This window comes from Dama dama, chromosome 13 (genome assembly GCF_033118175.1).
Source record: "Dama dama isolate Ldn47 chromosome 13, ASM3311817v1, whole genome shotgun sequence".
Lineage (NCBI taxonomy): Eukaryota > Metazoa > Chordata > Mammalia > Artiodactyla > Cervidae > Dama > Dama dama.
The window spans coordinates 28246777-28270987 of NC_083693.1; the positions used below are offsets into that span (position 1 = coordinate 28246777).

A 24211-nucleotide genomic window follows, 5' to 3' on the forward strand; every position below is an offset into this window, starting at 1 on the left:
TACAGCCAGGCTGGTGGGGGCTCTGCCCAGGCCTGCTTCTCCTTGTCCTCAAACAGTGTCAGCATAGCCAGAGGCAGAGCCCTTCAAAGGCAGACATGACCGTTTCTGAGACACCCGCTGAGCCGGTGGAGGCCGTAGGGCTCCCTCACTGCCTCCTTGCCTCTGCTGGGTCAGCGGTGGGGGCTAGCCCCCCTTGCGTCCCAACCTTCTCCTGCACTTCCCAGTTAATAACCTCAGTGTCCCAAGAGCCAGTTCTCCCTGCCCCCACGAATGACCTCACAGAGCATCAGATTTGGTGGTGGCTCTGGAAGTTGTGGGACCGTCCCTGGACTCCAGTCCCCAGGATGTTTATTCTCTGGGCAGAGGGTGAGAACCAAGAGACAGATGTTGCAATCTACAACATTCACATCAGCTGCGTCACCTGAGGAGGGGCGGGCTTGAGGGATTAGGTGAAGGGGCAGGGGCAAAGAAAGATGGGACACCCAGACACGGAGCCGGCCTCCAGCTTCGTCAGTCCTGACTCTGGCTACTGAGCTCCCCACAGGCCGGCAGCCCTAGGAGATGAGGCAACCCAGCCCACGTGCCCGGCCTCCGCCCCTGACTTCACTTGATAACAAACCAGAAACTGAAACAGGGTCAGGATTCCCGGCTTAAAGTCAGAGATGAGTCACTGCTAAGAGCAACTGCAGTAGCTGAGAAAGGGGCATCAGAGAGGCAGGCAGGTGAGAACTGGGGACAGGATGGGGGCTTCCAGACACTTCTCCGGAGCGGCGGCCAGGGGTGGTGGTGGGAGGGGGGCATCTTGGTCCTGAGGCTGCCTGGCAGGACCCGGGAGAGGCCGTGGGATCGCCGGGTGAAGAGGCCAGTTGGGGTGGCAAGGATCCAGCTTCTCTCTGTGCCAGGTGGTGTTGTGACAAAGGGCAGGGCAGAGGGTGTCGGCTGCCTGGGAGGTGGCTGAGGACGCCTGGGGCCTCGGGCAGCCTTTCGAGTGATGGCTCTCCTGCCGCCCCCATCCAGCACATCTGAGCGTCCCGGGGGAACATGGCAAGGAGCGCAGACGTGGTGGCCATGGACTGCGAGATGGTGGGGCTGGGGCCCTTCCGGGAGAGTGGCTTGGCTCGCTGCAGCCTTGTGGACTACCACGGCTCCGTGCTCTACGACAAGTTCATCCGGCCCGAGGGTGACATCACTGACTACAGGACCCCGGTCAGCGGAATCACAGCTCGGAACATGGAGGGGGCCACTCCGTTTGCCGTGGCCAGGCTGGAGGTAAGCGAAGGCCAGATGCCAGCCGGGTGAACACACACACCCACACATACACACTCCTTTGGTGCTTCCCCTGGGTGCTGGATCTGTGACCTGTAATTCTAGCCATGTCCGACTCCCCACCACCCCTGCACCAGGGCGTGAGAAACCCATTGGTGTGGCCATTGCATCCCCAAGGATCAGACATCAGACAACCTTAGGCTCGCCTCTGGGAGCAGCCTTCATGGCATCTGGTCCACCTTGCTGGTCTCATGATGGGGATATCCTGCCTGATGCTCCCTACACACTGATTTGGGGGCTAGATTCCCCATTCTTTCCTCTATGCTGGCTGCCTCCAGGGAGCCCAGCGGGGGAAATGGGGGGTGGATGGGGCTTGGAGGTCCTCACTGGCAAGGGACCCCTCCCTGAGCCCTGGGAGAGCTCGCTTCCAGACCCCCACAGGCCATCCACCCTTCCAGGTGGGTGGGGCGTGCCAAAGTCTCCCAGTCCTCTTGCCCTCCAACTTGCGACACCTCCAGTTTACTTTCTGTTTCTCTGAATCACTCGATGAAAAGGAAACTCAGTCCCTCTAGAAGTGGCATCAGGGTTTAGTCATTTCTGGGAAGGTGAGCTCAATCTGGGGAAGTTCATGAAGAACACAAAGGCACAGGGTTCACTTTAGTCCCACGGCCCGCACATGTGTGTGGCTCCCTGTGCCAGAGATGAGGCCACAACAATAGCCACTGTTTTCTGAGCACTCGCTACTCACCGGATGCTCCCCGAGTTCCATCCGGGAGCTCATTCATGCCTCACAAAGCAGCCTGCCAGGAGCGTCCTCTGGAGCTGTTAGGTCAGGGCTAAGGGCCAGGTTTGGATCCTGGCTTTGCCCCTTACGTGCTAAGTGACTTTGTGCAGGTTCCTTGAACTCTCTGGACCCCATTTCCCCGATGGGCGTGATAACAGTAGCAATCTCACAGGATTATTGTGAGGCTTGAGAGAGGGCTTGAAAAGAGTGCCTATAGAAGTATTAAAAACCCGTTAACTAGGGACTTCCCTGGTGGTCCGGTGGTTAAGATTCTGTGCTTCCAGTGTAGGGGGTGCAGGTTCCCTCCCTGGTCGAGGACCAAAGATCCCACAGGCTGTATGGCACGGCCAAAAAATACAAACAGAGAACAGAATAAACCTGTTACTTGTTAGGATTCTTCTCTTGTTCCCATATTGCAGATGAGGAAACTGAGAGTCTCTTGAACTAAATGTTGGTTTGCTAGGGCTGCAGAAACAAAGTACCACAAAGTGGTGGCTTAGACAAGAGAAATGTCTGTTCTCACAGATCCAGAGGCTAGAAGTCCCCCGTCAAGGTGTCAGAAGGCTCCTTCTGAGGGAAAACCTGACCTGTGTCTCTCTCTCAGCCTCTGACGGTGTGCTGGCCATCTGTTATTTAGTTATTCGTTTATTTTGGGCTGCACTGGGTCTTTGTTGCGGTGCACAGGCTTCTCACTGGCTTGGAGCACAGGCTCTAGGCGCACAGGCTTCAGTGGTTGCAGCACGCTGGCTTGGAAGTTACAGTTCACGGGCTCAGTAGTTGTGGCGAAACGGCTTAGTTGCTCTGTGGCATGTGGAATCTTCCCTGACCAGGGACTGAACCCATGTCCCCTGCATTGGCAGGCAGATTCTTATCCACTGCACCATCAGGGAAGTCCTGCTGGCCATCTTTGATGTTCCTTGGTTTAGAGAAATGTCACCCCAATCTCCGCCTTCATGTTCACACATGCATGCCTCTGTACCCAGATTTCCCCTTTTTATAAGGACACCAGTTGTATTTGTTAGGGCAGCAGTACCAACCTTTTTGGTGTCAGGGACTGGTTTCATGGAAGACAATGCTTCCATGGATGGGGGCTGGGGGATGGTTTCAGGAGGATGATTCAAGCTCAGTAGGGTGTGAACCTCTGAGAATCTAACGCTGCTGCTGATCCGAGAGGAGGCAGAGCTCAGGTGGTGATGTGAGTGACGGAGAGCGGCTGTAAATACAGGGGAGGCTTCGCTTGCACCTCCTCTCACCTCCCGCTATGTGGCCTGGCTCCTAACCAGCAGTGCACTGGTAGCTGGGGACCCCTGTGTTATGGAACCAGCACATTCCATTATGACATCCTAACAATAACACCTGCCATGACCCTATTTCCAAAAAGGTCACATTTTGAAATGGTTGGGGCTAGGGTTTCAACAAGTGGATTTGAGGGGAAACATATTGAACCCATATTACTGAGCATCTCTTACAAGTTCAGAAAAATAGAATGTAGAAGGCTCAAAACCTCTAGACCTGTGTGTCCAATAGAGCATCACCTGTGACTAGTGAGCACCTGAAAAGTGGCTGGTCTGAACTGAGATGTAAATATAAAATACGCACTGGATTACAGAGACCTAAATTAAAAAAAGAAACATAAAATGCCACAATAATGTTTCACATGGATGATATGTTAAAATGATAATATTTTGGTATGTTAGGTTAAATAAAACATATTGAAGGTAATTTAACCTATTTCTTTTAACTTTTAAAATATGGCTGCTGAAGATTTAAAATTATACACATGGCTCACATTATGTTTCTTTCTATTGGACGGCACTGTTCTAGAGGAGCTAACAGGATACTAAGGAGCTCGGAGAAGGGGGCGCAGTACATCAGGGTGGTTCTAGACAGGCTGCATGAGGCTGGTGCTGTTTGCCAAAGGGGTGGGAGGATTCAGGGCCTGCAACTCAGTGTCATAGGGAGCCACTGAAGGTTCTTGAGTGAGAGCATGGCTGGATCAAAACCACTGTCAAGAAAACCTGAACTGGAGTGCTGGGGAGACTGGGCGGGAGTGAGGAAGGAGATGACAGTAGAGAGAAGAGTCAGAGAGACTGAGGAGCAGTTGCAAGGATCTTAGTCATCGGCAGCATCCGGAGGATGGGGAAGAAGGAAGTGTTAGGACAGAGAACAAGAAGGGGAGGGCAACACGAAGGAGAGGTGGGGCTGTTCAGGCGCCAATGGGAGGCCCAGGGACCCTGCGTGGGGCTGCCCACACTCAGACCCCCACGGAGCAGTCAGGTGGGCCGTATGGCATCTCTTCTCCTCCTTCCCTGTCCCTCCCCACCCCAAGGTGGAAGAAAGGGCAGAAGAGTCCAGAGCGGGGGAGAGGAGGCCGCAGAGAAATGGAATTCCCCGGACGCCCTCAGGCACTGGCCTGGGAGTCAGGACACCTTGGTCCTCATCCACACTTGGTGCTGAGATGCTTTTTTTTCTCAGCTGGAGATGATGCCAGGCCCTTCCGGTGTGTAACACGGAGTGCTGCCCAGAGTAGGCACTTAATAGCCATTCAAGAGGGCTCCCCAGGTGTCTCCAGTGGTAAAGAATCTGCCCACCAATGCAGGAGACGCAACAGACACAGGTTCAATCCCTGAGTTGGGAAGATCCCCTGGAGAAGGAAATGGCTACCCATGCCAGTATTCTTGCTTGGAAAATCCCAAGGACAGAGGAGCCTGGGGGCTATAGTCCACGAGGTCGCAGAGTTGGACACAACTGAGTGTGCGCACGTGCACACACACACATACTCACTCACACACACACACTCACACTCACAGCTGTACAAGGAGGGAGGCGGGGATCCAAAGACAGGGCAGATCTTTGAAACCACCCTGTGGTTCACATTTCCTGCTCTGTCACTGACTGGTTGGTGTGACGTTTGGCAAGTTATTATTGAAGCCTTCTGAGCCTCTGCTGTCTCATCAGTGAAGGAGGAGCTAACATGTCCTCCCTGGCCTTGAGAACACTGGGTGTGGTGATGTGGTCTGTAGCTCTAAGCACAGTGCCTGATTCAGGGCTGATGGTCACTCCATGTGCCCCTGGAGAGGGCAGGGCAGAAACTCAAATTTTACATCCAGTCCCCTTTCCAACTTCCCCTGAGAACCATGGGCTTAGATTCTGGTTCTCGTTTTCTGCACAAGGTAAGCTCCCTGCTCATCTCTCCTACCCGGCTGCCAGAGAAACTTCCCCAGGCCTGGCTCAGATCACAGTCCTCACTCTCATCCCCACCCCCTGGTTCAAATACCTGCAAAGGCTGCCCATTGCCTAGAGTCCCCCTATCCCAACATCCATGGTCCCCCAAACCCCACCTACCTACCTTTTCTTGCATCTCTCTCAGTTCAGCCATCACCCCTCAGTGCTTCAGTCCCATCCCATCCCCCTCCCATTCCCCATTCCTTCCCCTAGAAATACTGTCGTCCTGGCAGGCTCAGGCCAGGGGTATCCTGTGTGATGCTCTTCCTCACTCCTTACCCTCTCCACCCCCACTCTATCCCCTTGGGAGTCTCACTCTCCTTGCTGTAGTCCACACACTCAGCATGCAGGATTTCAATTCTCCCACCAGAGATCGAACCCATGCCCCCTGCAGTGGAACCACAGAGTCCTAACCCCTGGACTGTCAGGGAAGTCCCATAGACCACACACTTTAGAGCTTGCCTGGCCACACACATAGGTCTGCCTAGCTCTGCAGCTCCAGCTGTGTATTTTATCTACCCCAGGTTGGAGACTGTGCTTTGAACATAACAGGTGCCCTGAGAGTGTTTGTGGGACTGGAGTTGAATTGATTTTCGTAATACTACAGGAGTCCTGGGGCTTCCCAGGTGGCGCTAGTGGTAAAGAACCCACCTGCCAATGTAGGAGACCTAAGAGACGCAGGTTCAGTCCCTGGGTTGGGAGGAAGATTCCCTGGAGGAGGGCACGGCAACCCACTCCAGTATTCTTGCCTGGTGGGCTACAGTCCATGGGGTCACAAAGAGCTGGACACAACTGAAGTGACTTAGCACGCACAGGAGTCCTGGCAGCTGCATGGACCAGAACTGCCTCTGCCCTCGTGTTGGCCTTTGCTGTCAAGATGCGGTAATACACGCACAGTCCAGGGAGCAGAAGCAAGCACACTGTCTTTAGACTTGGCTGGATGTGGGTCCAGTCCCAGCTCTGCCACCTGATTGCCCTACGTCCCCCAGCTTGTTGCTAAACCTCTCTGTGTCCATGCTCCTCTGTGACGTAGGGCTGATGTGACAAAGTAGCACAGGTGTATCCAGCATCATGACCAGGCCCTGTTCTAAGCGCTTTCAACACACCACTACCTTTATTCCTCACCACAGCCTGGAAGGTAGTCTCATCACTCCATTTTATAGATGCGCAAACTAAGGCACAAGGCTGAGCAGACTGTCCAAGGAAGGGGAGGAACAGAGACTCAAATTCTGTCCCCGGGGCTTCCCCTGGGAAGTTCTGATCCTGTGATCAGTGTGTGGATGTGTGAGTTCACTTAACTGTGAGCGCTAAGTGCCTGGTGGTGTTGTTTAGTCACCACGTCGTGTTCAACTCTTTGCGACCCCACAGACTGTAGCACACCAGGCTTCTCTGTCCCTCACCATCTCCAGGAGTTTGCCCAAGTTCATGTCCACTGAATCGGTGATGCCATCCAACCACCTCATCCTCTGTTACCCTCTTCTCCTTCTGCCTTCAATCTTTCCCAGCATCAGGGTCTTTTCCAATCAGTCGTCTCTTCACATCAGGTGGCCAAAATATCAGAGCTTCAGCTTTAGCATCAGTCCTTCCAGTGAGTACTCAGGGTTGATTTCCTTTAGAATTGACTGGTTTGATCTCCTTGCTGTCCAGGAGACTCTCAAGAGTCTTCTCTGTGCCTGGTGTACACATGGACAGTGTCAGTGCAGCATGAGAGTGAAGCTGAGGGATGAGGCAGCTGCCGTCATTTTCTTTTTTTTTTTTTTTTTAAAGATATATATATATATATATATATATATTTAAATTTTATTTATTTATTTATTTTTGGTTGTGCTGGATATTCACTGTTGCAAGGGCTTTTCTCCAGTTTCGGGGAGCGGGGCTACTCTTTAGTTGCAGTGCAGGGGGTGGGTTCTAGGGTGATCAGGCTTCAGTAGTAGCAGCTCCTGGACTCTAGAGCACAGTCTCAATAGATGTGGTGTACAGGCTTAGTTGCTCTGCTGCCTGTGAGATCTTCCTGGATCAGGGATGGAACCTGTCTCCCCTGCACTAGTAGGCAGATTCTTCGCCGCCGAGTCACCAGGGAAGACCCTGTCGTTTGTTTTCATGAACAAAGACATCGAGACACATCGACCCCACTCATCATCCTCAGTATTTCAATCCCAAAGGCCAGGCTCGCAGAACCTGAGATGTACGGGGGGACTCACCAAAGGGCAGAAGTCTATTAGCCATTTATCAGACCCACAAGGCCAGGTGACACCTCTCAGGTGAGTCAAGGGCTCGCCAAGCCTTGGTTTCTTGAAGGCATTTTCCAAAGGCGGCTCACCAACCTGTCTCTTCCTCCCATGGGAATGGGGAGTGGACCAAGCTAGCAGTGAGCCATCAACCAGGTCGTAGAAGCCAGGTGGCCTTTGAGGAGCCACTAAGCCCGCTAGTCCTCCCGGGACACTCAGGAGCAATGTGGCCACAAGGCACCAAAGCTTCGAGTGGACTCCCCTCACCCTGTTCTCTTTTTTATTTTTTATAATGGTATTATATTGCTTTTTTTATTTATCTTCAATATTTATTTATTTGGCTGTGTTGGGTCATAGTTGCTGCACACAGGATCTTTGCTCTCACATGTGGGATTTTTTTTTTTTTTTTGTAGGGGCACACAGGCTCTAGAGCATTTGGGCTCTGTAGTGGAGATGTCTGGGCTCAGTGGTTGTGGCACATGGGCTTGGTAGCCTCACAGCATGTTGGATCTTGGTTTCCTGACTAGGGATTGAACCCATGTCCCCTGCATTGGAAGGCAGATTCTTAACTACTGAACCACCAGGGAAGTTCCGACACTGCTTTTATAATGCAAGGTAATTGCCTTGTTATCTTCTGACACCTGTAGGTCTGACTGTCATCTAACGCAGTGGTTCTCAGTGCACCGTGATGCTGCCCCCAAGGGGACATTTTTAGCAACCTCAGGAGGCATTTCTGATTGTCGTAAGTGAGGCGGGGAAGGCTGTCATTAATATCCAATGGCTTGAGGCTAGAGATGGTGCTAGAATCCTACAATGCACAGAACACACACTCACACCAAAGAAGTATCGGGCCCCAAATGCTAGTAGTTCCCAGGTTGAGAACCCTGGTCTACAGAGAGGCCCATAAACCAGACTGTCAGCACAGGAGGGAACCTGTGAGGAGACTGAGGTCCAGAGAGGGGCAGTGACTTCCTAAGGACACACAGCAGGCTGGGCTACAACTCAGTGCTCAGATTCAGAGCTTTCATCTGACAGGTCAATGCTCTTTTTTTAAAAAAATATTTATTTGGCTGCACTGGCTCTGAGTTGAGACACACGAACTCTTCATTGTGGTGTGTGGACGTCTCTCCAGTTATGACACGCAGGCTTGGTTGCCCCTCAGCACGTTGAATCTTAGCTGCCCAAGCAGGGATGGAACCCATGTCCCCTGCATTAGAAGGCAGATTCTTAACCACTGGACCATCAGGGAAGCCCCTCAACACTCTTTTAATTCATGTTTTAATCTAATGATGATGGTCAATAACTTGTAATTCACTTAAAAAAAACCCTAAGTTTTCTATTTATTTGTTTTATTTTTGGTTGCACTGCGTCTTCGTTGCAGTGTGTGGCCTTCTCGTTGCTGTGGTTTCTCTTATTGTGGAGTGCAGGCTCATGGCACGTGGGCTTAGTACGTGGTGCATGGGCTTAGTTTTTCCACGGCATGTGGGATCTTCCTGGAGTGAGGATTGAACCTGTGTCCCCTGCACTGGCAGGCAGATTCTTATCCACTGCAGCACCAGGAAAGTCTGTAACATACTTGTGTAAATAAATGCTCTTCTACTGTTAACTGGTGTAGTGAGTAGCATCTACCCCATGACTGGGATTGGAGAATTATAATGATGCTGTTAGTTCACAAATAGAGAAACTGAACCTTGTGAGTCATCGTGGCTTAGGTGGGAAACGGAAAGGAAGCCACAGTGGCTTGTGAGCAGGGAGTGGTTTCAGCTGCACAGTGACATAGCCCTTGCCTGGGTCAAGGACCCTGTTGGGGTCCTGACACCTGGCATGTCTTTCTGAGGCTCAGCCAGGTGGAGGAAGACAACTTTGTCATCCAGGTTTTCCGCGGGTTAAGCAGCCTTGTGGGAAGCAGACACAAGCTAGGGGCCAGGACACCCGAAGAGCCTGGCAGGGTTCAGGAGGAAAGAGGAGTACAGGGTCCCTCATGACAATGGCAGGAGGGGACTTCCACAAGGGCAACATTCTTCAGAGTGCCTTATAATCACCTCTCCTGGCACCCAGGCATGGACAGATGGAAAGACAGACATCAGAGCCAGCATTTCCAAACTCGGCAGATGGGAGGAATACCCTGGAACATTTGCTAATGCCCCTCCCTGGTGATGATGCTTTGGCCGGTCTGGAGTAGGGCCCCACCCTCTGGTCTTTTAACAACGGCCCCCGGTAGTTTTTTGATCAGGCCCGTCCGGTAAATACTTGGACTAGAGGGAAAACACAGTGGAAAGAGGATGCGGGCAGATTCCTGCACCTGGGCCTGTCATTCCCCTAATGAGTGACATGGTACACACCACCCGGCACCCTCTGTCCCTGTCAGTAAGATGCTATGACAATCCCCGCCTTATAGGGCCCATATTCCGGAATCAGAAATCTTTACTGAGGGCTGTCACGGGCTCAGCAGCGGAAATTATTAATTAATGTACTTTTTTCTGTTAGATAATATTTTATTTAAAGTTATTACATCACTGTTTTTTTTTAAAGTTTTTATTTTGCATTGTTTAGTTCAGTTGCTCAGTCATGTCTGACTCTTTGCGACCCCATGAACTGCAGCACGACAGGCTTCCCTATCCATTACCAACTCCTGGAGCTTGCTGAAGCTCATTTCCATCAAGTTGGTGATGCCATCCAGCCATCTTATCTCTTTATCCATTTAATTTTTTCTCTTCAGTCAGTTCAGTTCAGTCACTCAGTCATATCCGACTCTTTGCGACCCCATGGACTGCAGCACACCAGGCCTCCCTATCCATTACCAACTCCTGGAGCTTGCTGAAACTCATTTCCATCAAGTTGGTGATGCCATCCAGCCATCTTATCTCTTTATCCATTTAATTTTTTCTCTTCAGTCAGTTCAGTTCAGTCACTCAGTCGTGTCCGACTCTTTGCGACCCCATGGACTGCAGCACGCCAGGCCTCCCTGTCCATCACCAACTCCTGGAATTTACCCAAACTCATGTCCATTGAGTCGATGATGCCATCCAACCATCTCATCTTCTGTTGTCCCCTTCTTCTGCCTTCAGTCTTTCCCAGCATCAGGGTCATTTCAAATGACTCAGCTCTTCGCATCAGGTGGCCAAAGTATTGGGAGTTTCAGCTTCAGCATCAGTCCTTCCAATAAACACCCAGGACTGATCTCCTTTACGATGGACTGGTTGGATCTCCTTGCAGTCCAAGAGACTCTCAAGAGTCTTCTCCAACACCACAGTTCAAAGGCATCAATTCTTCGGCGCTCAGCTTTCTTTATAGTCCAACTCTCACATCCATACATGACCACTGGAAAAACTATAGCCTTGACTAGACGGAACTTTGTTGGCAAAGTAATGTCTCTGCTTTTTAATATGCTGTCTAGGTTGGTCAGAACTTTCCTTCTAAGGAGTAAGCGCCTTTTAATTTCATGGCTGCAGTCACCATCTGCAGTGATTTTGGAGCCCCCAAAAATAAAGTCTGCCACTGTTTCCATTGTTTCCCCATCTATTTGCCATGAAGTGATAGGACTGGATGTCATGATCTTAGTTTTCTGAATGTTGAGCTTTAAGCCAACTTTTTCACTCTCCTCTTTCACTTTCATCAAGAGGCTTTTTAATTCTTTACTTTTTGCCATAAGGGTGGTGTCATCTGCATATCTGAGGTTATTGATATTTCTCCCATTAACCTTGATTCCAGCTTGTGCTTCCTGCAGCCCAGAGTTTCTCATGATGTACTCTGCTTATAAGTTAAATAAGCAGGGTGACAATAAACAGCCTTGACGTATTCCTTTTCCTATTTGGAACCAGTCTGTTGTTCCATGTCCACTTCTAACTGTTGCTTCCTGACCTGCATACAGATTTCTCAAGAGGCAGGTCAGGTGGTCTGGTATTCCCATCTCTTTCAGAATTTTCCACAGATTTTGTATTGGGGTATAGGCAACTAATGGGGCTTCCCCAGTCGCTCAGTTGGTAAAGAATCTGCCTGTAATGCAGAGGACCTGGGTTTGATCCCTGGGTAGGGAGGATCTCCTGGAAGAGGGCATGGCAACGCACTCCAGTACTCTTGCCTGGAGAATCCCATGGACTGAAGTGCCTGGCAGGCTACAGTCCATAGGGTCACAAAGAGTCAGACACAACTGAGCATGCGCATAGCCAATTAACAAACAGTGCTGTGACAGTTTCAGGTGAACAATGAAGGGACTCAGCCATACATATGTGTGTATGTGCACTCAGTCCATATGTGCACCATAGCCCTCCAGGCTCCTGTCTGTGGAATTTTCCAGGCAAGAATTCTGGCGTGGGTTGCCATTTCCTCATCCAGGGGACCTTCCCAACCCAGGGATGGAACACGCATCTCTTGCATCTCCTGCACTGGCTGGCAGATTCTTTACCACTGAGCCACCTGGGGCTAGGAAGCCCTGGCCATACATGTATCTATTCTCCTCCAAATAGACATTATTAATTTCCACTGTGAAATTAATAATGCTAATACAATCCCTAGGTTCTCAACAGATGGTAATAATAACAACTGTAATAATAGTGACAGGTTTAGGCAGGTCTGGACACACGGCATCTCAGCAGTCAACTCACCCTCTGTGTGACCTGGGCAAGCCTCTCACCCTCTCTGATCCTCAGCCCTCTCCACTATAAATTGACATTAAGAACATTCTTGTTGTGAGGTCTCATGATGAAGAGAGGAAAGTACCTGACCCAGAGCCAGGCAATGAGAACGAATGGGTGAATGTCCCTTTCCCCCACCCTCTCCAGTTCTTTCCAGGAACCTGAGCCTCCATCCAGTGCATTGGACACATTTGCCTCACGACCCTGATTCAGGGCAGGTCAGCAGCCAGCAGGTCACACAGCCCAGAGGCCTTGCCAGCTGGCACCTCCACACCTCCCTGGATTTCCCTCTCTGCCTTGCCTCAAAAAGTCTGTGGAGCTCACCTCTCCAGGCCTCTCCCTTTACAAAGAGGGAAACTGAAACCCAGAGATGGTCCTTGACCTCCCTGAGACCACACAGCAAGTCCCAGAATCTTTGTCCTGAAGAGTTGACATCTCCCTGCTAAAGGGACAGTTCTCTTCCCTCCCCTGCTTCTTTGTCCTTCTACTTCTTGTTCACTTCATCTTTTATTTGTCTCATGATGAGTCTTATGATCCTGAATGTACCCATGCCCGCCCTCCCCCCACCCCGCCGCGGGGACCCCTGGGCTCGGGAAGTGATGAATTTCCCGGGAATCTATCCTGCGATGACTTGGCCCACTTAGCCTGGAACCGGCTACTGCGGTTGACTCTGGGATATCACAGCCCCCTCAGGGCTTTGTGTGAACTAGATTTGAGTCATCTCCTAGACAAGAAAACAGGCCCCGCTGTTCAGAAACATAAAAGACGTCAGCAAAGAAAGGCATGTGGGCCCTGGCCACCCAGCACAGCCACATCCCCCAGCCTGGGCCGCAAGCCCTCCCCTGCATGCTGCTTGAGTCCTTTCCCTCACACTTAGGGTTCTCCTCCAGCCTCTGCTCAGAGGTCGTGTGCCCTCATTGCTCAGGGGGCCCACAGACCTCCAGCATCCCCACCACCTGTTAGAAAGGCAGAATCCCGCAGTTGAATCCAGATTTTGGTGAGGTTGACCAGCTGATCCCTAAGCCCAAGTGTGACAAGCACTGGTGTCTCTCAGGAGTGGTCCAGCCTCATTCTTGGAGCTTTTTCTCCGGTCCCTAGGTTGGGCGGTGGTCTGTCTGGAGAAAGTGTTAGTCCTCAGTTGTTATCGACTCTGTGTGATCCCATGGATTGTCTCCTCTGTCCATGGGATTCTCCCAGGCAAGAATACTGGAGTGGGTTTCCGTTCCCTTCTCCAGGGGATCTTCCCAACTCAGGGATCAAACCCAGGTCTCCTGCATTTCAGGCAGACTCTTTACTGCCTGAGCCACCATTCCCAACAAAACCTCAGTAATGGAGGGGCTGATGGTAGGATGGACCCACCCTGTCCCCAGTGCTGTGACTGTGGACAGGTCCCCTCACTTTTAAAAAAAATTTACTTATTTGGCTGCATCACATCTTAGTTGCAGCACGCAGGATTTTTGTTGCATCATCCAGGATCTATCCTTGCAGAGCATGGTCTGTCTAGTTGATACACACTGGCTTATTTGCACCATAGTGTTTGAGATCTTAGCTCCCCAACCAGGGATCGAACCCACTTCCCCTGTGTTGCAAGGTGGATTCTTAACCACTGGATCACCAGGGAAGTCTCTCACCTCACTTCTGGGAGACTCGGCTTCTCTTCTGCAAAGTGGCCACAAGGGCGAGCAAGTCAAAGGTCCCACTTGATGTCTGGGGAAGCAACTAGAAGCAGAAGCAGGACACGGAGGGTGTTAGCCACCTGGAGGTTCCTTCCTGGGCACAGAGGAAGAGACGAAGGCTGCTGAAGAGCTGTCCCAGGCGGGCCTGAGATGGCCATGAGCTGCTGCCCAGACGGCACCTGGGACAGCTTGCCCCAAGCACCCCCCGACCCCGTCCTCCCCAGGGGCAGCCGAGGGAAGGAAAGGTGGCCCCTCTGTGTGGCCAGTGACTGAGGCTCTCTATTTGGCCACCGTGGGAGAGGAGGCAAGAATAGAAGCAAAAGGGGTGGCCTGGGCACACGTGCAGGGCTGGGGCACTCTCAGGGTCGCCCCCTGCAGCTTGCCTGGGGGGCTGGCAGAGGCTGGGAGCAGGAGGCTCTTCCACATAACGTGGTGTGACCAGCAGGCACTGGAGCTGGCCTGCTGGTTTTGAGGGCTGGCCCTGCCACGAACTAACTGTGTGACTGTCCCAGTTATCAAATGATGCTTAGCAAGTCACCCCAAAACCAAGGGCTCCAGACAATGTCAATGTTTATGTCACCCACGCATCTGCAATCTGGGCAGGGCTCGGACAGGGACAGCCGGGCAGCTGAGGCACCCGGCAGGCCTGGGGTTGGAATCACGGGATGAATTCACCCACCTGTCGTGAGGCTGGGGCTCCTTGGGCACAACTCCGTAACTCAGGGTGGTCTCCCCAGCATGGTGGTTTCAGGGTGACTCAGGGATCCTGGAACATTGGCTCCATCGAGAGGTCAGACATCACACAGCCTGGCTCATATTCAAGGTAAAGGGAATCAGATGGCATGTTTTCTTTTCTTTTAAAAATTTGATTTATTTTTGGCTGAGTTGGATCTTCTTCATTCCTGCATCCCAAGTGGGCTTTCTCTAGTTGTGATGAGCAGGGGCTACTCTCTAGTTGCGGTGCACGGATTTCTCCTTGTGGCTTCTCTTGTTGCAGAGCATGGGCTCTGGGCACTCAGGCTTCAGCAGTTGTGGCGCCTGGGCTTAGCTGCTCTGCAGCATGTGGGATCTTCCCAGACCAGGGATCAAACCCATGTCTGCTGCATTGGCAGGCAGATTCTCAATCTCTAGACTACCAGGGAAGTCCTAGGCTCCATCTTTTCTGAGAGGAGTGTCAAGGAATCTGCAAATATTTTAAAATCATCAGAATCACCTTGAGTAAATTACTCCATTTCTTGATAGTTCAGTGTTTTCAACTGCAAAATTCAGTTAAACATAGCCCTCACTCATACCTGTATTGGTTTTCTACAGCTGCTATAACAAAACCAAAGACTGCGTGGTTTAAAATAATGCAAATTTACCGTCTCACAGTTCTGTGGTTCAGAAGCCCAATGGGGGTCTCATTCTTCTGAGACTGAAGTGTCCATAGGGCTGTTTTCATTTCTGGAGCCTCCGGTATATGTTAGCTGCTAGTCATGTCTGACTTTTTGTGACCCCATAGATTGTAGCCCACCAGGCTCCTCTGTTCATGGAATTCTCCTGGCAAGAATACTGGAGTGGGTAGCCATTCCCTTCTCCAGGGAATCTTGCCGATCCAGGGCTCGAACCCAGGTCTCCCACATTGCAGGCAGATTTGTTACCCTGTGAGCCCCCAGGGAAACCCCGGAGGAGGCTCTGGTGGAGGATTCATTTCCTTGTCTTTCCCAGCTCCTGGCTTCTTGTGTTCCTGACTCTCGGCCCCTTCCTCTACCTCCACAGCCAGAGACAGCCCATCAAGTTCTTAAGTCATATCTCTCTGACTTTCACATATAAGGACCTTGGGATTATGCTGGGCCCCTCTGGATCATCCAAAAACTCTCCCTAAAAAAACCAACCAAACAAAAAAACACCTCTCCCTAGTTTTGTTTTTCGTTGCTCTGGGTCTTTGTTGCTGCGTTTGGGCTTTCTCTAGTTGCGGAAAGCAGGGGTTACTCTCTAGTTGTAATGCACGGGCTTCTCACTTTTGTGGCTTCTCTAGTTGCAGAGCACCAACTCTAGGTGAGCAGGCTTCAGTAGTTGCAGAACGTGGGCTTAGTTGTCCCAAGGCACGTGGAATCTTAGTTCCTGGACTAGGGATCAAACCCATGTCCCCTGCATTTGGCAGTTGAATTCTTAACCACTGGACTACCAGGCAAGTCTCAGAAACTCCCCCTCTTTTAAGGTCATCTGATTAGCAACCTGAAGTTCATCTGCAACTTTAATTTCCCTTTGCCATATAACATGTTTACAGGTCCTGGGGATTAGGAAGTGGGCATTTCTGGGAGGTTATTATTCCACCTGCCTCAGGAGGGTTGTTGAAAGGATTAAATAACATAATGTATGTGATGAACATGAGTGAGAGCCTGGCTCATGGGACCATTGGCATTGCTATTATCCAAAGTAAACTATTAGTTGCTCAGTTGTGTTCCACTCTTTGTGACCCCACGGACTGTAGCCTGCCAGGCTCCTCTGTCCATGGGATTCTCCAGGCAAGAACAGTAGGGTGGGTTGTCATTCTCTTCTCCAGGGGATCTTCCCAACCCAGGGATCAAACCCAGTCTCCTACATTAGCAGGCAGATTCTTTACTGTCTGAACCACCAGGGAAACCCCCAAGGCAACCACCAAAGAAGCTGGGATAGGCCTTCAGGCGGAACTAACCTGTTGAAGGTGATGAAGGGCCTGCTCCAGTGTCTTTTTCTCCCTGATATATATGTCCCAAGCCCAGGGAGGGACAGTGGTTTGCTCATGCTCACAGCAAGTCCAGGAGGCGCTGCTCCAGGCCCGCCCCCTTGATGGCGCTGAGTTGTCCCAGACCCACCTGGAAGGGCCCTGGGTGACGTGTGGGGCCCGTGTCTTCCTGGCCAGATCCTGCAGGTGCTGAAGGGCAAGCTGGTGGTGGGCCATGACCTGAAGCACGACTTCAAGGCGCTGAAGGAGAACATGAGCAACTACGCCATCTACGACACGGCCGCCGACCGGCTGCTGTGGCGCGAGGCGGGCCTGCAGTACTGCCGGCGGGTCTCCCTGCGTGTGCTGAGCCAGCGCCTCCTCGGGCGGCGCATCCAGGTGAGGGCCGCCCCGTTACCTGGCGGGGTGGGCGTGGGGTGGGGGGCTGGCCTTCCCTACAGGACTCTAAAGCCCTCCAGTGCCTCCAGAGCACATATGTGGCCCCAGAGATGCTCTGCTCACCTCAACTCCCCCACGTGGTCCTGAGAGGCACGGGCTTTCCCCAGAAGGAGGGCGGGCACGGCGTCCATCTGAGAGCTGACCCAGGAAGTCTGTAGGGTGAGGACAAGGGCCAGGGAAGGGAAGACAGCCCATCAAGGTGATTTAGTTTGTTTTCAGTCAGGCCAGTTTCCCTGTGGGTAACTGAGGCTTCACCCTCCAGCCCACCTCTGGGGGAACGGTGTAGAGCGCAGACCTCGGGTGTCCCCAGGGAGCCGCACCGTTTACACACAGTGCCCATCAGGCCGCAGCTGATGCTGCTCTCAGGGCCCTAACTCCGAGCCCCAGGTGGGGGCAGGCCTATGCTGGGAGCTCACCAGGGCGGAAGGGCCCAGGGAGGCAGGCTGGACACTAGGAGCTGTGGCCACTTGGGCTCAGCGGATGTTTAAGAAGCACCTGCTCAGGGCCAGGCTGGACCAGAGGCTGAGGACCCGGGTGAGCAAAGTCCTGCTTGTCCTTGAGAAACTCATGGTTGAAGGGAGGGAGGCCCATGACCTGTCCATCAATGCATCTGAGCGGGGAGGGCAGGTGTCCTGAGCAGGGACGGAGGACAGGGGGCAGGCAGGAAAACAAGTCCAAGTGGAGGGTGCAGGGTGTGTCTTGGTGCAGGAGGCAGGAGAGGGGGGCCTGAGGAGGGGAGAGCCCGAGCCCCAGTCTGAGGAGTGGCGGGGGGCAGCTTGTCTGGGGAGCAGGAATGTGCAGGAGGCAGGGGATGGGCTTGAGTTTGGGCCCCTCTGCAGGGCTTATGGCACCAGGGACCCAGGACAGAGTGTCAGCTCCTGGATTCACTGAAGAGTCCTGTTCTCAACGTGCTGAGCAAGGAGCACTCTGGAAACATCTATGTCCATGTTCCCCGGGCCCTGGGCTCCCTGTGAGAACTGCCTGAAGCCAGGCCTGCTCCAGCCACCAGCTGAATCTGTTCTATCAGAGGCTTTGGAGACTCACCCCTGACCCACTTCAGCCCTGGACTCAGGGTGTGAGCAGAGAAGGCCCAAGTCCCATGGCGCCTGGATTCAGCCCCCAGTCCCTTCTCTGTCCTGTGTCTGCAGGACAGCGTGCTGGGACACAACTCGGTGGAAGACGCCAAGGCAGCCATGGAGCTCTACCGCATCTCCAGGAGAATTCGAGATCAGTGAGGGTTGCACGCCTGGTGGATTTTAGCCCCTCCCCAAGGACTAGGGGCCTTTTGTCTCTTCAGAACAAAAACTCTGTTGCTTTTGTAAAATGCATTTTTAGCAATAAAATAGCTCTATATTTTCTCTACTCCCTTGGATCCTCCTCTTTTTCTTTCTTCTCTCTGAGCCGGGTGTTGGTGGATCCCACCCAGCACTTGAGAGGGCAACCAACATGAACTGGGATGGGGGCTCAAGTGTTCCCATCACTTAAGGGATGTCAATGTTAAGGAGTGTCAGTTTCCTTAATGTCTTGAATCTGCGAGTCTGAGAAATCCATGTGACAATTAATACAATTAATTATCTCCACCTGCCTTTCTAGCTGCATTTATGCCCAGAAGGGGGAACTCTTTCCTGAGGATGACACCCAGCTCCAATGTTGTGCAGTAGAATCATCTGCAGAGTTGTTATTTTAATCTCTGACTGGGTCCCTCTTCAGCTTCACTGAACCAGAATCCCTGGATGTGGAGGTTGGGGTGGGGCAGGCACCTGTTAATATTTTGACCTCCAGAGGTGATTCAGATGCGTAAGACATTCAAGTCACATAAAGTACCTTTTAATCACCCTGGTACTTGAGCATCACTTAGGGGCTGCTGGGCCCCATCCCAGAGTTTCTGATTCAGCAGGGCTGGGTGGGGGAAATCCAGGAATCTGCATTCCTGACAGGTACCCCCTTGATGTCTTGTGCTGATCCGGGGACCATGCTTTGAGAAGCACTTCCTGCATGAGGAGACTGTGCTGTGCAGCCAAGGATGAGCCACTGGCCTCAGGGCTGAGCACCACCAGGGGGAATAAGGTCACTGGTCCAGCCTCACCCCCCTCCAAGTCCCTCGGCTGCCTGTTCATGCAGAGAGGGCATAGCCCTGCTGGATGTGTCCTCAATGGCCCACTGCAGGGATGAGGGGCTCCAGGTGAGGTTAAAGCCAAGGGATTCAAATCCAGGCCCATCCAACTCCGAACGCCAGGGCTTTACACTCAGATTGTTTTACAATGGCAGCCTCCAATTTGTACCACTGACATCTGAAAGCCTGGTTAGGGAAGGGGAGGGGGAAGTGCAGCTTGATCTCTCTGGATTCTCCCCTACCTTGTCTCCCACGTTTTGGAGTCCAGACCTCTTCTGATTGTTAATGAACTTTGGAACATGTTGGGTGCAGCTGCTTGTCTGGCTGTGACTTTGGACCATTTCTCTGACTTGCAGGTAGAACCAGCCTGAGGGACCCTTGGGCAGGTGTGAGGGGCTGGGTCTTTAACATGGATGGAGGGCAGCTCCAGGGACCCTCTAGATGCCCTCATCAGCTGCTGAACTGAGGCTCAGGGCAGCCAGGGCAGTGGTGCTGCCTGGCGTGGAAGGTGACCCCCAGGTTCCATGACTCCCAGCCTAAGAGTCCTTCCAGGACTTCAGGCTTCCTTGAAAGAAGATGAGCCAGGGTTCCCAGAGGAAAAGCTTTCCCAAAGGAAATCTCTAACCTGATATCCTGTTTCTGACTCTGGGGCTTGGATGCCCCAGTTCAGTTCAGTTCAGTCGCTCAGTCATGTCCGACTCTTTGCGACCCCATGAATTGCAGCACGCCAGGCCTCCCTGTCCATCACCAGCTCCCGGAGTTTACTCAAACTCATGCCCATTGAGTCGGTGATGCCATCCAGCCATCTCATCTTCTGTCGTCCCCTTCTCCTCCTGCCCCCAATCCCTCCCAGCATCAGGGCCTTTTTCAATGAGTCAACTCTTCGCATGAGGTGGCCAAAGTACTGGAGTTTCAGCTTCAGCATCAGTCCTTCCAAGGAACACCCAGGACTGATCTTCAGGATGGACTGGTTGGATCTCCTTGCAGTCCCAGGGACTCTCAAGAGTCTTCTCCAACACCACCACAGTTCAAAAGCATCAATTTTTTGGTGCTCAGCTTTCTTCACAGCCCAACTCTCACATCCATACATGACCACTGGAAAAACCATAGCCTTGACCAGACAGACCTTTGTTGGCAAAGTAATGTCTCTGCTTTTTAATATGCTATCTAGGTTGGTCATAACTTTCCTTCCAAGGAGTAAGCATCTTTTAATTTCATGGCTGCAGTCACCATCTGCAGTGATTCTGGAGCCCAAAAATATAAAGTCTGATACTGTTTCCGCTGTCTCCCCATCTATTTCCCATGAAGTGATGGGACCAGATGCCATGACCTTAATTTTCTGAATTTTGAGCTTTAAGCCAACTTTCTCACTCTCCTTTTTCACTTTCATCAAGAGGCTTTTTAGTTCCTTTACACTCTTTGCCATAAGGGTGGTATCATCTGCATATCTGAGGTTATTGATATTTCTCCCGGCAATCTTGATTCCAGCTTGTGCTTCTTCCAGCCCAGCCTTTCTCATGATGTACTCTGCATATAAGTTGAATAAGCAGGGTGACAATATACAGCCTTGACATACTCCTTTTCTATTTGGAACCAGTCTGTTGTTCCATGTCCACTTCTAACTGTTGCTTCCTGACCTGCATACAGGTTTCTCAAGAAGCAGGTCAGGTGGTCTGGTATTCCCATTTCTTTCAGAATTTTCCACAGTTTATTGTGAGCCACACAGTCGAAGGCTTTGGCATAGTCAATAAAGCAGAAATAGTTGTTTTTCTGGAACTCTCTTGCTTTTTCAATGATTCAGCAGATATTGGCAATTTGATCTCTGGTTCCTCTGCCTTTTCTAAAACCATCTTGAACATCTGGAAGTTCACGGTTCACATATTGCTGAAGGCTGGCTTGGAGAATTTTGAGCATTACTTTACTAGCGTGTGAGATGAGTGCAATTGTGCGATAGTTTGAGCATTGTTTGGGATTGCCTTTCTTAGGGATTGGAATGAAAACTGACCTTTTCCAATCCTGTGGCCACTGCTGAGTTTTCCAGATTTGCTGGCATATTGAGTGCAACACTTTCACAGCATCATCTTTCAGGATTTGAAATAGCTCAACTGGAATTCCATCACCTCCACTAGCTTTGTTCATAGTGATGCTTCCTAAGGCCCACTTGACTTCACATTCCAGGATGTCTGTCTCTAGGTGAGTGATCACACCATTGTGATTATCTGGGTCATGAAGATCTTTTTTTGTACAGTTCTTCTGTGTATTCTTGCCGCCTCTTCTTGGATGCCCCAGGGGACGGGAAAGCTGGGGAGACCCCCCCTTACCTCCTAGGTGGCCCCGAGGTGAGGGTCAAGACCCCAGAGGACAGCATGTGCTGTGGCCCCGCCCCCACCTGGGGCCCCTGCCTCCTTCATAGCCAGCTCTCAGGGGAGGAAGCCCAGTCACAGGGAAGGAGAGGCTGATGCTCTAGAGAGACCCCAGCTTCAGTCAGCCCACCTGGCTCTGTGTCTCCCTCTGTGAGATCAGGGTCCCGTCCATCAAAGTGCTGAGAAGTGGACTGAGATCCCATAGACAGGATGCCCAGCACTGGGCTGGGGGAGGTGGGGACCCATGAACAGCACCGTCACCACCGGTCCTAATAAAGGAAGAACCGCTCCTGATGGCCCTCTGAACCCCTGATCTACGTGGCTCCCCACACACCTGCGGTCGTGCTGGCTGGATTTCTCTCTCCTCCTCCTCACTCTCCTGTGAGATCCTTGGGGTCATGGCTGCTCCACTGTGATCTCATTATTCCCAGAGCTTGCCACAGGTCCTGGTGTCCGCCAGTGAGTGAGGAGATGGATGGAGGGATGAATCCATTCTTACCCGATGCTGGAATAAGAGGTCTCGTGTCTGACCTCAGCATCCTCCTCCTTGAGCTCCCCCACCTGACAGAGCTCCTCTCCTCCCCTGAGGCCGTGCCCGTCACACAGCCCCGCGCAGCACCAGGACCGTGACACAGTGGCCGGCCTTCATCAGGGCTCTCTGGGCACCAGGCGCCGTTCTGGGTGCTTCACATGTGTGATCTCGTGTGCAGCAGGGGCTGTTACTCTGCTCACTTTGTGATGAGGAAGTTGAGGTTACAGGGAGGTTGAATAACTTGGCCAAAGTCATACAGGGATTAAGTAATAGGTCCAAGACTTGAATACTATTAGAGAAAAAGATGGTTGCAAATTTCCAATCATGTAGGGAACTGACAAATCAAATCCCTTCTCCTTCTGCGGCAGCACAAGTCCCATCCCAGGTTTGACTGGCTGGCCGGCTGAGGAGGGAGCCTCTGGCCGCTGCCTTGGGAGACAGCGAGCCCAGGCCAGGCAGAGAGCAAGGGAAGGGCCTGAGGCTTGGGCACTGGGGGCTTCTCCATCGAATGTGTGTGCTGAAGGGCTGGAGAAGGCCCTGGTCATCGGCTTGGAGGCCACTGCGCCCCTCACTGCCCCAGATCCCTGGACCTAAGTCGCCTCCCTTCCCTCTGCCTTTGGAGACAGGCCTGTGCGGGCATCCCTCAGCTCCTCCCCTCGTCTGTCCATCAAGGCTACAGAGAACATGGAGACCATCTGCCAACCATCCTGCCCTGACCCTTCTTCTCCACTTGGTACATTTTTTTCAAACGTCAGTTTTGTTTTCTTAAAAATATATTGGCATGTTTCAAAATAAAGATACTCTAAAAAAGCCACACATTGAGAAACCTGGTTTTACCTGTGGCTTTATCCACTCTCTGCTCATCTCCCCTACCCCTCCAGGACTGCTGTTCCACTAAACTCTCCAGAGCCCTTCTCAAGCTTCTTAATACAAATCGAGCAAATACAATTGTATTTATTTTTATTTTTTCCTTTTTTATTACATAAAAAATAGCATACTGCACATAGCTTTGTATCTTACTCCTTTTACTTAAGGAGTTAATATCCTGGAGATATTTAGGATCATTATTTGAGAGCATCCTTATATTTTTCCAGCTGTATAGTATTCCCTCTCCTGTCTGTACCTTGGCTTATTAAACAGCATCCTAAAGATGAGTACATGGGTTGTCTTCAACCTTTCCAATCTTATTCTCAAACGAGATTTTGAGTAAGAGATTGATTCAGGCAAGGCTGCTCTGGTTAGAGAAAGTGGTAGGTGAGGTCAACACCTACTTAAAACCCCACTGCGTCATCAGAAACCTAGGTCTCCAGAGAACACAGCTTAAAAACCACCACTTTAGTCCAATTTTCTCATTTTACAAATGGGAAACTGAGGTTGAGATCGGGGACAAGACTCATCTGTGGTCGTGACTTGTCCTGTGGCAGAACTGAAACTAGATACCAGATTTCTTGGGCTCTCCAACTACTCAAGCTTCATCCCTGGGGGACTAGACAAGAGCTGTGGGGCCACTTAACAGGAGGCAGGACCACATGTGACTGTGGATCCATCCGTGGACGCAGAATCCTCCTCCCTCTCATCCTGGGCTTCCTCTTCCTCTTCCCCTGCTTAGGGTCAGCCTCTCTGTACGTCCAGCAGAAAGGATTTTGCATTCTCTAAAGGAAACACAAGCTCTCCAGACAGGGCACGACCACTGGGCTGCTGAGCTGAACTCTGAAGTGGAAAGTCAAGGAATGTGCAGGAACAAGGAGTCTGGGAGACCTCAGACTGTGGGGGCATGTGGAAGCAGTTCAGGTGTTTCTTTTTTAAAAAATCAATTTATTTTAATTGGAGGCTAATTACTTTACAATATTGTAGTGTTTTTTGCTATACATTGACATGAGTCAGCCATGGGTGTACATGTGCTCTCCATCCTGAACCACCCCCCCCCCACTTCCCTCCCCATCCCATCCCTCAGGGTTTTTTAAAATTCTTTTTATTTATTTACATATTTCATTTTTGGCTTTGGTGGGTCTTCATTACTGTGTGGGCTTTCTCTAGTTGCGCTGAGCAGTGGCTACTCGCTAGTGGCTGTGGGCTGGCTTCCTGCCGTGGTGGCTTCTCTTGTTGCTGAGCACAGACTCAGTAGTTGTGGCCCAAGGCCTTAGCTGCCCAGAGGCAAGTGGAATCTTCCTGGACCAGGGATCGAACATGTGACTGCAGGCAGGTTGTTAACAACTGGACCACCAGGGAAGTCTGAAATTTGTGT

The 24211-nt window shown here is 51.5% G+C and overlaps 1 protein-coding gene across 1 annotated transcript; it reads left to right on the forward strand.

The window, feature by feature from the left end:
- The first annotated feature begins 564 nt into the window (after nt 1-564).
- On the forward strand, nt 565-18320 carry ISG20 (interferon stimulated exonuclease gene 20). Its single transcript, XM_061158668.1, has 4 exons — nt 565-722; nt 1018-1269; nt 16698-16898; nt 18107-18320. The coding sequence occupies exons 2-4, from the start codon at nt 1042-1044 to the stop codon at nt 18191-18193; spliced, it is 516 nt and encodes a 171-aa protein (XP_061014651.1). The 5' UTR covers nt 565-722; nt 1018-1041; the 3' UTR covers nt 18194-18320.
- Nucleotides 18321-24211: the final 5891 nt, after the last annotated feature.

What these genes read in the sequence shown, in the direction of transcription:
- ISG20 (XM_061158668.1), top strand. Translation starts at nt 1,042, where the DNA reads ATGGCAAGGAGCGCAGACGTGGTGGCCATGGACTGCGAGATGGTGGGG. An exon ending in TTGCCGTGGCCAGGCTGGAG is followed by an intron (nt 1,270 to 16,697) that starts GTAAGCGAAGGC and finishes CTTCCTGGCCAG; the next exon opens with ATCCTGCAGGTGCTGAAGGG. An exon ending in TCCTCGGGCGGCGCATCCAG is followed by an intron (nt 16,899 to 18,106) that starts GTGAGGGCCGCC and finishes CTGTGTCTGCAG; the next exon opens with GACAGCGTGCTGGGACACAA.